This window comes from Struthio camelus, chromosome 11, assembly GCF_040807025.1.
Source record: "Struthio camelus isolate bStrCam1 chromosome 11, bStrCam1.hap1, whole genome shotgun sequence".
Classification (NCBI taxonomy): domain Eukaryota; kingdom Metazoa; phylum Chordata; class Aves; order Struthioniformes; family Struthionidae; genus Struthio; species Struthio camelus.
The window spans coordinates 8,491,851-8,505,560 of NC_090952.1; the positions used below are offsets into that span (position 1 = coordinate 8,491,851).

The 13,710-nt window shown below is 41.3% G+C and overlaps 1 protein-coding gene across 10 annotated transcripts in view; it reads right to left on the bottom strand.

The window, feature by feature from the left end:
* Positions 1-13,710, bottom strand: part of PAK3 (p21 (RAC1) activated kinase 3) — a 273,715-nt gene that overhangs the window by 26,230 nt on the left and 233,775 nt on the right. For all 10 annotated transcript variants that reach the window (XM_068956931.1, XM_068956936.1, XM_068956934.1 and 7 more), the window contains 5 exons: positions 13,180-13,280; positions 8,265-8,418; positions 6,384-6,421; positions 3,575-3,706; positions 2,297-2,459 (listed from right to left, as the gene is read on the bottom strand). In XM_068956931.1, coding sequence (XP_068813032.1) covers positions 2,297-2,459; positions 3,575-3,706; positions 6,384-6,421; positions 8,265-8,418; positions 13,180-13,280 — 588 coding nt within the window. The remainder of the gene's footprint in view (positions 1-2,296; positions 2,460-3,574; positions 3,707-6,383; positions 6,422-8,264; positions 8,419-13,179; positions 13,281-13,710) is intronic.

Consider the following 13,710-nt stretch of genomic DNA (forward strand, 5'->3'; position numbering starts at 1 on the left):
ACCCTCACAGTGAAGAAAATTCATGCTATAAGAGAGCAGAAAAAGAGACTGAACAACAAATACTTTTAGTAAGGATTGTCCAAATTTGCCAGTGATTTTGCAGCTCAGATTTCAGAACCTGAGCAGCTGCTTTTGAAGGGTAGTTGTCTGTGGCTGGTTTCTTGCGCATATCAAATGCGACAGCACTGAAACCAACAGACTGGAGCGTGGCCCCTGTTCAGGAAAGCACTTCCCATTCTGGACAAAAGATAAACACATAAACTATTTTCATGTCTTTAAGCACTTTATCAAGTCCTAAGTTCAGTGCTTAAGAAAGCAGATTTGGGCCACTTATGTTCTATAATTACAGTGGAACATATTCATCATTTCATTACAGGCAGAATTTCATTTGATCTTATCTCAGTATTACAGTTTTTACTCCCTAGTAAAAATTGTAATGAAAGTGGCTCTAAAAAAATACAAGTTATTTCAAGCAGAAAAGAATTATGAAAGCAATTTAAGATAAAAGAGGATAGAGAATGTCTTCCTAAAAGTAGAATAAAATCAATTGTGGGGGAAGAAAGCAAGGTGCAGCAGTCATATGGGTTAAAAAAAAAAAATCATAGGTGCTTAAATATAATTACCCCAGGACTATAATAAAAGGGCATCGCCCAGTTTTCAGATGGCTTCGTGGAAGGATAAGATTTTCAGTGTCCATGCTGCAATTTGCCCAAGCCAAACCTTCAGACCTGGCTCACTGGGTATCAAAGTCTTAAGAAAGAAAACGCACATAAGCATGTAACCTTCAGAGATACAACCTGCAATAACTCATGGCTCAGTCCTAATCTGAGATACACAGAAGCTTGAACAAATGCTACACATGCTTATGTTCATGTATGCAGCGTACCTGCAGATCTCACTTTAGAAACCTGTCTCAAACATTTAGCCTCAGCTGAAAGAGCCATAAGTCTTCTCTTTATAAGCTGATATACCTGCAGGTAACTACCAGCTCTGGAATAAATAAATTCATGTATTTCCTTCTCTCTTCAACGAAAGCCACTGAACTTATTATTGCTTGGACGCCTTGGAGAATCAGTTCTTCATAGCCTAGTCAACTGAGCAAGGGCGCAGAAAACTCTACACAAGCACCTGAAATCTCACACCTGACGCTTCAGCATCTGCAGTCACACCAACCATCAGTGGCAGGGCAGTTACGATAGAGAGGTTAGCTTAGCACAAGAACGAGCCACAGGCACACCACTGTGACGAAGCAACAGCCAGACAGCACCCCTCTACAAGGGGTTGTCCCCATTAAGGACATAACATTACTGGCTTTGAGATCAAACGCAAGGAAATGTAGGTAATCCACTTTTTGTCCTCATAGTTAGACACAAACCGAGCTGGCCTATGTTATGAACCCAAGGATTTATTATCTGAGAATACAGCACTGGCAGCTATTATGTATAAGAAGTCTATTAAACTGATTATACTGTAGAACCAGCAGTCACATGTCAGCTTGATGTGTTTTCCTAGAATACGATCCGTGCAGGGGTTTGGGGCCAATGGTTAGTATCAGCTGGCTGGGAATTAGTTATGAGAAAGTGCCATGTATCTGGGGAATAGGCAGCGGATGTGCTGGAGGCTAGCTCCTGAGAAATGCTTGCCGTGCAATCTTATGTGATCATGCCACACGGAATTGGCGTGCGTGCATTCCCTTTGACACATCTTTATGAGCACAAAGCTAAAGAACAAAATAAAGGTTATTATAAAGTAATTTTTCTTTTCTGGGCACGTTGAAAACCCGTGTCCTTTTCTATCCATGGTATCAACTGAAGTTCTTCAAAAGGAGTTCTCTCTGACAAAAATGGAGAACTCTCATAAAAAAAGAACTCCAGTACAGTAGTAGTGGTAGCAATGATAGTAGTAGTAATTGTATTTTGGCTCTGATAACTGATAAGAAGCTGGAGTCTAAACGTAATCTAGGAACCCAAGTACTTTGTTAAATTTGGGCATCAGCAGAAAGGAGTTCATTAGGCTATTCACTAGGACACAGCCTTCTGCTCAACCAGAAATAATCTCTTATTTTGCCTTTAGCGTAGAAGGCAGCTCAGACAAATCCAACCCTATCACAGAGGGCCTCAGAGGGAGAAGGAATACCCAGAGTGCTCTCTCCCTTCCTCTAAGCACAATAACAGTTTGGATAAGGAGTTGTCAGTGCCCCTGTGACGCTACAATGAGGATAAACGTTTGGTACACATGGTCCTGAGACACGCATACACTATACTGCCATATCAAACAAGGCATACTGAATACTTACTCAGTTTCTCTAGGATCTCCTCATCTGTCATCTTGGATTTTTTTCGCTGCCGGTCCGTATTTCTGTATAAAGTGTTTGTGTTCGAGTTTTCAGGTTGGGGAGTGGTGGCTTCTTTAGCTGGTGCTGGTGCAGCGACAGGTTCAATTACAGAGCGTGTGTAGATCTGAGACAAGAAATTATTTGGTGTCAGAAAGGAGGCCTGCAGAGATGCCCCTGAGATTGTATTTCAAACACAAATCTTGAAGACGACGCTGTTGGCCTAAAAATCACACTGTAAAAAATTAAGTCCATATCATGTTTCTTGGTCATGCAGCGTTCTTAACATATTTGTTTTCATGTGCACTGCTCAAATTGAATGAGCAAAAATGAAGGCCAGTTTTACACGTGTTCGTGGCCAGTTTATTTTCAATTTTCATTTTCGTTGATTTTCTGAAAGGTGACTGAGATAATGAATTTACTGTGTTTCAGGGATTCAGGAGCAAATCTGCTCAGGGCCTGGCAGCCTTGACCCCTGTGCTCATGTGTTTTCACATGTAATAAAAGGACTCTTTAATTGGAACTTTGTCAAAAATTCTATGGATGGCACCAGCAGCCACTCACCCTCCCGAAGCTCCGAGATTTTGCAGACCAAACAAAAATAATGAGCAGTAAAACTCATTTTATAAGTTAAGATACACAGCTGAATAGAAGCAGAGAGAATATCTCTTTTCTGATCATAACTGCTGAACCGACTTTTCATCAGTATTCCAGACTTTAGGGAGCAGCAGTTAGGAACTTCATTCCAGGCTTTCAGATGTGCACAGCTGCCTTGGATTCTTCTAACCAAATTAAGTCTATACTTCAGTTTATAAAACTTAGGAGTATAGTCTAAGCTGTATATTTAGCTCCTTTTATAGTCAGCGGAGAGAGATGGGTACCGCCAGAGGACAGTTTCTCCTATATACGACATGAACTGCCTCTGATGGCCTCTCTCTCCACGGATGACTGAGGGAGCCTGCACAGATACTTTACACAAAGTTGTTCACTTTTACACCAGTAGTATTAGTATTAAGATACAGAATGCTACCTCTTATCTGGTACGAAAATAAAATTCATAGTTCCTATTAACATCGTGGGAAACTCAGAATTAAATGTGAAAGTTCAAATTTTCCTGGCGTCAGTGGCTTGGGTGAAGCAACAACCTCACGGTCTTCATCCAAAAACGGCATGTTTTGTCTGATCACAAACACTCAGCTCTGAGTTATACAACAAACAGCACTAACCAAAGCTAGGACTCACTGATTTTGTATGCTCTGGCCGTGGTGCAATAACAGGTGGGGGTTCATTGTCATCTTCTTCTTCCTCATCCTCTTCATCCTCTTCTTCAGAAACAGGGGGAGCTAACGGGGGCTCTGATGCCGTCTTTGTGCTCTGCGGATAGATGGTAGCATGAGTGACAATTCTTGCGTTGGGCACCTGGGAGGTTTGACAATTACATGCAACTTCAATCTGCTTGGACAGGACACACCAGTCTACACTTCCCCGTAGTCCTAGAGGCCCCAGTTGTAGGTTACACATGGCAAAATACAGTTTTACAGTTACAAATTACCATGCTGTTTTGTTAATCCATCTCAGTGTTTTTCATTTTTGCTTTTTGTTTATTTACAGCAAACTACTACACGTGGCCTACTGAACTCTGTCCTGTACACATTACTGGAGCAATAAATTAAATAAAACAACTAAATCATTTCTTCCCATACTTCGTTAAAGACTATTTTCACAAAGAGTAAAACCTGAATATATCATTAGAAATCACCTCCGGTTTCTGGTTAATTGCTTGGGCATTGTGCTTGCAGGAATGGTAACAGTTAATTATGCTAACAGGTGTCTACCGGCTACATTAATTAACGTACTTCAAAGCACAAAGCCTCCTTCATTGTCTTACTGGGAATTTGGTTTTGGAGAGAAAGGCTATTGGTTTCTATACTATTTTACCCTCGGGGTAATCACAGTGCATGTTTTCACCGCGTTGAATTTCCCTGCTTAGGAGCTTCTTTTTCACCACTGTCCTCATCTTTACCTAATCATAAGCTGACACAATGATATTTTTGCTATTTGTCTGTTTTTTATCCCAACAGTAACACCAAGCGCATGTCACTGACGCGGCAGGGAAGGCACGCGTCCCCCCGGACTGTACGCGGCCGCGCTGTCGACCTCCCAGCTACTCATCCGGGCGCCTGTTATCGTCCATCAGCAGAGGGAAAAAGCCACTGCCAGGCTGCAGTCCACCTTCAGGCAGACTGCAAATACGGGGCATGCGAGGGGAGGCTGGCCCATCCGTTTAGACATGGATATCTGTACATAAACAAAAGTCTACAGTGCAGATTTGTAAAGTCAGGTGAGTCGGAGGCCACCCGGCAGCTGCTGCTGCGGCAGGAGGGTTATCACATCGTCACGAACGTGCTGGTGAAACGGGAAACCGAAAAGGTGTCCTGCTAAGCCTCTACCCGCTGCTTTAAAGGTGGCCTACACCGAGGCACTTTGAGAATTTAAACAAATCAAAGATGCTGTTCTACGTATTTGCACCTCTTTGGGACTATCTTTAAAACGGCATCGTTTAGGCCAGTGTTAAGTACCAGCGAGGGAAGGTCCACTGGAGGTGGCGGGGAGAACGGGCCTAACCTTCACCCCTCTGCTTTACTGAACATATCGCTGCTCTTCGGCTTTAACTCACCTGTACTTCAACACGCTGGCATATACATTCACTTATACTGTATTTTCCGGAAGAATCATTTCTATCGCTCAACTTTTAAAGATAACGGGTGAAACAGGCTACTAGTACGGCCGAAGGAGAGAAGGACAGGCGAGATATTCTAAACACTAGGTTTATGCGGCAACTCTGACAAGCAAGGGGTGTCCTCACGGGAAGGTATATGCGACTCCGTAGCACATTGCATCGGTGCATCGTTTTCTATTCAGCCTTAGCACTTTGCCTACATTGAAGATGTACAATGAAACTTTGAAAAATAAAGAAGGGCAATAGCCACGCTTCTGTTATGTCAAATTCTTACAACTATTTTTTCCACTGGGCTCCACGCTTGGTCTGATAGCGTTAAATTGGGCAGCTAGAATATATACCATTAAGGAGTGAAATGGAATTAAAATTGTTCCAGTGCTTTCTAAGTCCGGTCAGAGAGCTGTTTTCTCGATATTGTAACGTTTAACCAGCATCCTGCGCGTAGGTAACTTTTGGAAGCTGACATCCCGACTGTCTCACTGCTGGCTGCGTCCACTAGAACAAAACATCACAGCGGCAGCCAGTGTCTCCATCCCCACTGGAAGAGGCTATTTGGAAGCCTTACGATGCTCCTGTGAAATTCAAACTTCCTTTTAAAAGTGTGTTTTATTACAGATAATGGAAGTGCCATCAATTTAAAACTGCAAGTGTGAATACTCCGTGGTGATTTTCATTTCGTTATATATGCTCTCTGCTGTGTAATCACAAACCCTAAAATTAAGTTGCTTAACATTTGCAAATAAAGGCCAAATCCCCATTCAATCATTTGCTATTTAATGCACTAACATTAACACTGATAAATTTGGTCAATATTAATGTGGATGTCATGAGCACATCTTTTGAGATTTCTATGGCAATTCCGTATTAATTAGAGTGGATCACTATTTAAAACTTTCTTTCAGTGGCTCCAGTGAGTTACATATCAATTATAACCTTATTTAGATTCAGCTACATATCCAGCTGTACTAAGGAAAAAGCATAAAATTTAATAGAAATGGATTTTAAGTTGTTAAAACTATATTAAAATGAGCTAATTAGACAGTACCGCTTATTGTTGCAAATTATATATTCCATCATGGCTAAGAACAGTGAGCTATCCTCTGTCTGCAGACCAGACTTTCATCTGTTTTTAAAAGTTCTTATACAGAAAATTAGAAAACAGCCAGTGATTCCTTTCCTGCTGCTGTGAAGACACTAAAACGTACTTCCTTTCAGCCTAAGAGGTTGGCGTTCTTTCACGAAATTCAAAGCTGACAGTTTACAGCACGATCCTTAAACACTAGGAAAGTAAAAGGTAACTTCCACACTCACCGAAGGATGGGCTGCTATGTATCCATGGGCGCTCTTATCTGCAACACGCAAGGGAAAATGAACCAGATGCTTGTTAGAACAGTGCCTGTTGTGGGGAATCCCACAGAACAAGTGAATCCAAATCGACAATTGTTTTTCTTTCACAACGTCCCTTCAGCAGAAACAGTTATTTTACACAGGGAGCAAGATGACAGGATGATATACTAGGTTACTCTTTTTCTATAGCTTCTCGCATCTGTCGTCTGCCCGGTTTTGCCAGTAAATAAAACGCAAGGCAAAACGGTTACGAAAATGCAAGTTGTTCTTTAACATCCAACGCTTCTGTTCCGCCCAAGAGCTAAGGTAGCTTTAATGTTTCCTCATAAATTGCCTGCACTGATTCTCCCTCATTTGCTGAAAAAGTCTCTCCATAAAAGCTTCCCCAGAATTCCCCTCAGCTGTGACAGTTCTGCTCTGACAGAGCACAGTAACAACTCCATTAAGATGCTATACCCTTTTCCTTCTTATGCTGGGCAGGAATGCATCCACCTCTCCAACTTCTGGTAGTGCACGTGTTGAGTTCAGCAACGTACACTAACTGCTTTCAACTCTGTATTTCATCCCAAAGTTAACTGTTATTTTAGCGGACGTTAAGTTTCAAGTCAAACAGTCACATCTTTTAATTATGGACCTCAGAAAAAGATGCTTTCATTTAAAAAAAAGACCAAGGCAACTCTGGAAATCATCTCCACAGTTTGTAGAGGGACCTCTGTGGAGCAGTCCCAGCCTACACTTTGGAAGTCGTGTTGGTTGAACCAGCAAACTGAGGGAACGACAGACTCCGCTGCCACAGACTGTCACGTCTAGGAACTGAACCACAAACGTTGTCTGCACCCTGCTGGATGTGGACACCCCCTTATTAGCTGAAGCTGTTGACATGGGCTTTACAAAAGTAACTGTGCCTTAACGGCGTTTTTGTTTTAAAACCAACTCAGTTATTATGGATCAGCAAAAGAACACATCAGTACAAAAAACCAGATACGCTGCATCTAGTCAAAAGCCTCCGCTTTCTTGCTAGATGTGAATTATCACCAGCCAGCAGAGTTTGTTTAGCGAAAAAGAAACTGCGGACCAAAGACACAGAACGCAAACTACAGTGGAGACTTGCTTTGTCACTTTGGTAATGCTCCCCTCCAGTTTTGCAGACTGTTCACAACCAAGGGAAAAAATGACAGCAGCATCACATTCACAGGCTCTTGAATGGTAATTCCCGGATCACAAGGAACTTCATGGAATGAACGTGCTGTGGAGATTACTCTGGACATTGCCACCTTCCTCATCACCCGCTGTAGCCAGATCCCTTTTTAGGACCCCACAACAGCAGCTGTTTTGTATTTATTTGTGCATTTATATGCAGCAACCTAATCTTTGCTACAGCTTATGTACAAAATTCCTTAAAAATTCTTCTCCATCAAAAAGCATCACAAAAATCCTCACAGTCTGTAACCTATTGCTTTTAGGAGCCAAGAGTTACGCATAAAACGGACAAAACAGATACACCTTGTATCTCAGTCTGAACACTCTGAAGCAACAAGAATGCAAAGAAGCAGTCAAAGGAAAGTAAACATTTTTGGCTACCAATACCTGTAGCTTCTGAATATAAATGGCAGTGACTGTTCCACCTAGTATCTTATCTAGCTCTGAAAGCAAACTGACAAAGAAAGTCAGTTTCAATTACATTTCGGGAACAAAAGGGGAAACAACTCATTCCAACAGCGCTCAATCTTTCTCCCCGAGTGGAATCTTTCTAAGGTTGCTCCCTGACCACTGAACTTTCTTAAGCTTCAGTTTGACTCATTTTGGGCCTGATACTCCCTTTTTCGCCGTGAGATGTTGACTTACCTCCTGAAGTAAAGCTCATATATTTCTGGTTGTTAACTGTTTCTTTGGAATCGTAAAATTTGAGGACATCTAAAACTGCTTGTGGGTTCTTCTTCTGCTCTAGTTTTGTTATGTTGGAGGTCTGTAGTAGCCTGGCCCACTGCTCTGGAATGCCCTGTAAGACGTCAAGCGGAAAGAATACTAATTTAGATTATCCAGCAGTCACAGCAGTACAGTTCTTTACCAAGATCCCATGCTACCTGTAAGATTACTTCCAGAAATTTTGATTGACACCTTACATTTAAAATTAGAAGCTTATACAGTAGATGCAATCATTCTCTTCTCTATCAAAATACAGAGCTAAAACCAGGATCCAACTTTAAAAAGAAAAGAAAGTTATGACTGTGACAGGAAAAAAAGTGCATGAAACTCATCTTTAAATCAATTCTGCTCTTCCATGGAATAATGACTTAAGGCTTAGCTTGTTTTCCTGGTGATTCAGTGCAGACATAACAAGACTACTCTATATTTGTGGACAACACAGTGTATTTTAGGAGCTTTACACTGGATTTTTAATGCTTAATAATGCAAATACACGTTGCTGAAATGATCGCTGCTGTCTGATTAAAAGGTAAACCCCACCTTGATATAATAGTTTTCAGCATATCAGGGGAGCACCGAGAGGTTAAGAATCTGAATTTAAATTCTCAAAATTGTAGCACTCTGTTGTAACACAGCTGCTGCTAAGGATGCCTCTTTTTAGAGCTCCTGCAGCTCTCTAGATTCTCTGCTGTAAACATACAAAAAGCAGGGAGTCAGAAAACAGGCTGACAGTGCCAAAGCGTTGCACGAACTCTCAAATATCTTAAGAGCAAGGGTGGCATTTGACATGCGATCCAATCGCTGAAAGCCGCAACTCTGCGTTGAAACTACATTGATGAGAAACTGCTTTAAATATCCAGTATAATTTCCTAAATTTGAGAGCCTGTAATTTTCCCCATTTACTGCACAGCCAACATCTACTAGCGAATCATAGGGCTTACGGAATAAAAAAACTACACCTGAAGTTTACCCTTGGTGCCACCCCAATCTAGATAAACATTTTAATATGGCTTCTTCCTAAGAAGTTCTCTGCAAAACAATGTGTGACATGGGCCTCCAGAGTTTCAGATCAATGAAAAAAAAGTGGGATAAGCCAAGCAACAAATCTACGGCACACACATCAACCTGCTGCTGCAGTGCTATGACATCTCAAAGAAGCACTTTGATGCAAGCTTCTTTTGGGCCTGTGACGCACCTCTGGGAGCTTCCCTGTGCACATCTGTGAGCCATAGAGATCTGGCTGTAATGGACGTAAATAAAGAAAGAAAAGAAAGTTAAAACAGAATGTGGGACAACTTAGATGGTGGTAGGAGGTGAAACCAATGGGCCAAAATGGGGAAAATCCCATCTAAAATGGGAGTTATGAGGTAGGTACACCAAACAGATTAGGTGGTGGACAGGCTACAGGGAGGCAGCTTTAGGAAAACAGAAAAATCACAACTGTTCCAAAGTTTGGAAGCATCATTCCCCCTCCTTTCTTTATAAACCATTTTTTCTCTCCCTCATAAAAATACACTACTGAGGATTAACGGCAAGTGACTGGAAAAATTACTCGTGATTCCTCTTTTTAATTAAAAAAATAAAAAGAAAAAGAAAGATCTGGGCTTCAGCCGTTTGTTTGTCTAGCTTTTAAAGTCAGGTTAGCAGTTTTGAATGGCTCTACACACATTTTTCCAGTGGTTCTCCAGCCCCAAGATCACAACTGGCCAGCACATGAGTCAACAAAGTGCAATGGAGAAAGTAGCTGTCAAGCTCAGATTTCATGCTCGGAGGTTGTGTTGTTACAATCCAAATAACCTACATGTGCCAGACCGAAAACCAGGACAACTCTAAAGAGATGCTTGTTTAGATTAATAATGTGCAACTTCCTTGGATCCATACCCACAACTTTCTCCCACTTGCTAATATCATAAAGTTGAAACTTGAAAAGTTTGGTGGGTGACCAGGTTTTATTCTAGACTGGGGATCAGGAAACTGTTTCAAAAAAACATGCTCTACAAAATCCACTTCAACATCCCGCAAACCACGCTTCTTCCTTCATTCAGAAAATTCAACTTTTTCTTCAAAATAAATCAATATAAAGCTCTAGAAGCATGTTCCCACCAAACAGTTTCCAAACAATTTTATTTTGCACTTTAAGCTCTACTTCTTAGCAAGTGTGGTTGCTCCAAGCACAGTGAAATGGAGATATAACATACGTTCATGAGTAACAATACAGTTTGGTGCTCAAGCCTGAAAGCCAAATATCAGGAGCCCATGCAGGTATTCCCAACTTTGATTTGAGATGCAACTAACAGCAATCAGGTAATACAGCCAAGGGGATGATTGTTAGGTGTTAGAAAATTATTCAATGCATTGCACGTAACCAGTAAAGCAGACACCATTGGCATGAAAACTGCAATTATTTGAAATTAAAAATAGGTATTTGCACATTAATTGCACATTCCCATGGCGCTTCCAAACTTTTGAAGGAGACAGACAGTGGGATCACTAGACAGTGGGAATATTTTTATGTGACACGGCTAGCGGCAGCAAAAACCCTTCAGCAAAACATACTTACCACACGACTGCCTGGCTGATATACTAGTTGCATCCAGGTTGGGACAAATCAGACGTGCCAAACATAACGCCCAGATACAAATCTGGGCGTTATTAGGGGGGTGATGGCTAGTCTTTAATGCTGCAAAAATTCCATTGGTCTGACTGACGTTTTGCTCCACTAAGCCTGCAAGTCAAGTCCTGTCCTACCAACCTGCAAGGGGGGGGGGGGGGGGGGGGGGTCACGCGTCTCTGTGGTTGTTTTAAACTGGTAGGAGCCTTCTCAGACTGCAACACTGCACTTCCACGCTTTAGGAACAAGTACTACTGTAGCAACGATTACCCAACACAGTGTACCTGTACAACAGCAGCCAGCTGAAGCCCACTGTTTTGAAAGGGAAAAACATATTAAAAAGAAATTGCTGCTACAGGAGTAAAGTTATATATATTTAGCCAAGAACAAGTCTTTCATTCTACAAAAGGCCGGGACCTGTGCATGTGGCATCTGTCACAAAAATCAAAAAAATCTGATGCTGTAAACTGTTTTGACATGGTGGATGATAACAGTAATATTAAAACTGATTCAAATAGCAGTCTTGGAAGAACTGGGATGCATTAACCTCTGCTTCCCTCCTGTCTGTTCCAGCTGGCAGGGACACAAAATTAACTGGGACCAGCACCCCCCAACTGGTGTGCCAAAGAGCATGATTGGGATCCATCTGGTTTGCACAGAGCTGGAAGAAAAGGGTCTGAAGCGAGGGGCAGAGATCAAGGCAGAAGATTGAAAGGAAGAAAGAAAACAAAAAAGGATGAATAGTAAATGAACATGCGGTGGGGAGAACAGTGTAACAAGAAAGGATGGAAAGAAGTAAGGGATGCAAACATAAAACAGAAATAAAAATAAAAAACCAGAAAGTAACAGAACATAATGTGATACCCAGATACAGAGAATGGCACAGACAATTAAATTGGACAATGAAGCAGCTACAGGGAGAGACAGAGGAAAAAGGAGAAAAATTAGAATAGTACGGAAAAAACAATTCAGAAAGCTCTGAAATAGCAGATTTATGGTAAGTTTCTGAACAAAGATGAGCATATCTGGACATTCTAAATGACCATTTAATCAAGCCTTGGTGTTTGGCACTGAATAATTTTTAAAAGTAGATTTCCTAAGTGTCATCTAGTTTTAAAAAGCTAATAAACTAACCTACATATTTTAAGCAAAATTCTATTTCACAGCTACTAAGGATGTTTCAATTTCAGTTCTCCTTTGAAGACATGCTGCCATCCAACAAGTGTCTTCTTGCTTTTATTATTATGACTACTACTGCTATTCCTACTCTAGCTTTTACAGCTTTCTGAAAGTTTTTGAGAAAAAAAAAAAGTAGCAATCGAAGTAAAAATAAGAAAGAAATCACATTTGGGGCTCACATTCTGCAAACTACCCATCCTTTGTCCAGGCATATGATTTGTCCCGTCCTGGCTGTTTGGTTTATGCAGCCAGTCAACGCTAGCACACTCTACAGTTTGACGTATGGTGGTAACACAGTCTGACCACTTAGCTCACAGGGTACTGACGGTTCGGAGAGTTACTCACGCTCCTTCTCATCTTCACGGTTTAACCAAATGCAAGCTGCCTGTCACCTAAACTTTACTGATTAATGGTTTTAACACCGAACCAGTAGCCTGATAGAAATTGCTTTGAAGTGCCCTGCAGACTTCAAGGAGCTTCTATCAAGACTCATTTTCCCCAACACTTCATATACTTTGTGACTGACTGCTACTTTACTGTTGCGTACGGCCTAGAAATGTGTCAGATCACCTAGTCTAGGGAAATATTTTGGAAGTTATTGAATTCAAATGAACGGACTTTCCCGATGCTGCAGCGTTCTGAGCATCTCCAAGAGCTGTCTGCAGAGCAGCTGGACTTTGCACTTTGGGGCTCATTGTCTAGAGTAAACCATACACCGTGCACATGTGTGCAGGTCTGTATGCTTTTCCAAAGACAGTGAAAAACCAAAACCTGTAGCAGCTTATAGGACTGATAAAAGCATACACCTAACGTTCCTCCTAGTTTTCATTTTCCACAGACACTCTGCTGATAATCCTTAGAGGAAAAAAAAAAAAAAAAAGCAGCCTGAATCAGAAGTAAAACATGCCAAATCCTAAGCCCACCAAATAAAAGTCTCTTTCTTCACAGCCTGGCTGCTGTCATCTGAAGCTTCTGGCAACAGAAGGCTTTCTTAACATTGTGAAATAGAAGTTTTAGTAAGCGTGCAGTACAGAGGTTACTTACTGTGAATTCTCCAGTGACGGCATCAAACCCCACATGAATCGTATGTTCAAAGTCTGAAGGAAGAGAGATCTCAGGACGTTCTTTCTCTTTCTTCTTATTGGCTAGAGGCAAAACATTAACATGCACTTATTTTCTGCACAGCTTTTCATTCAGAAGTTTTCACAATCACTTGTGGTCAAAACAGTACTTTAAAACTGGAGAGCAAATCAAAGTGAATCTTACTTCACAAACAGACCCAAGTTTCCACAAGATGAGCCTATTATCCCTGTTTTGAGAAGGTCTGGAAGGTGACACTTGATTTTGATTTTCTTCCAATCAATGTCACAGTGGCCAAAAAACAGAGATTCATTCATGAATCCCTAGGTTCATGAAACAGCCGCCTTAGGCCATCTCTAACCACTATTATTTCTATTATCAGTTGTTTTTTCCATCAAGTTTTCATACCCAGCTACTAACTCCTGTTTGACTTTGCATCCATCACGTGCATACGCATGCCTGTTCACATGCCCCTCTTTCCTCCAGCTGTTTTGA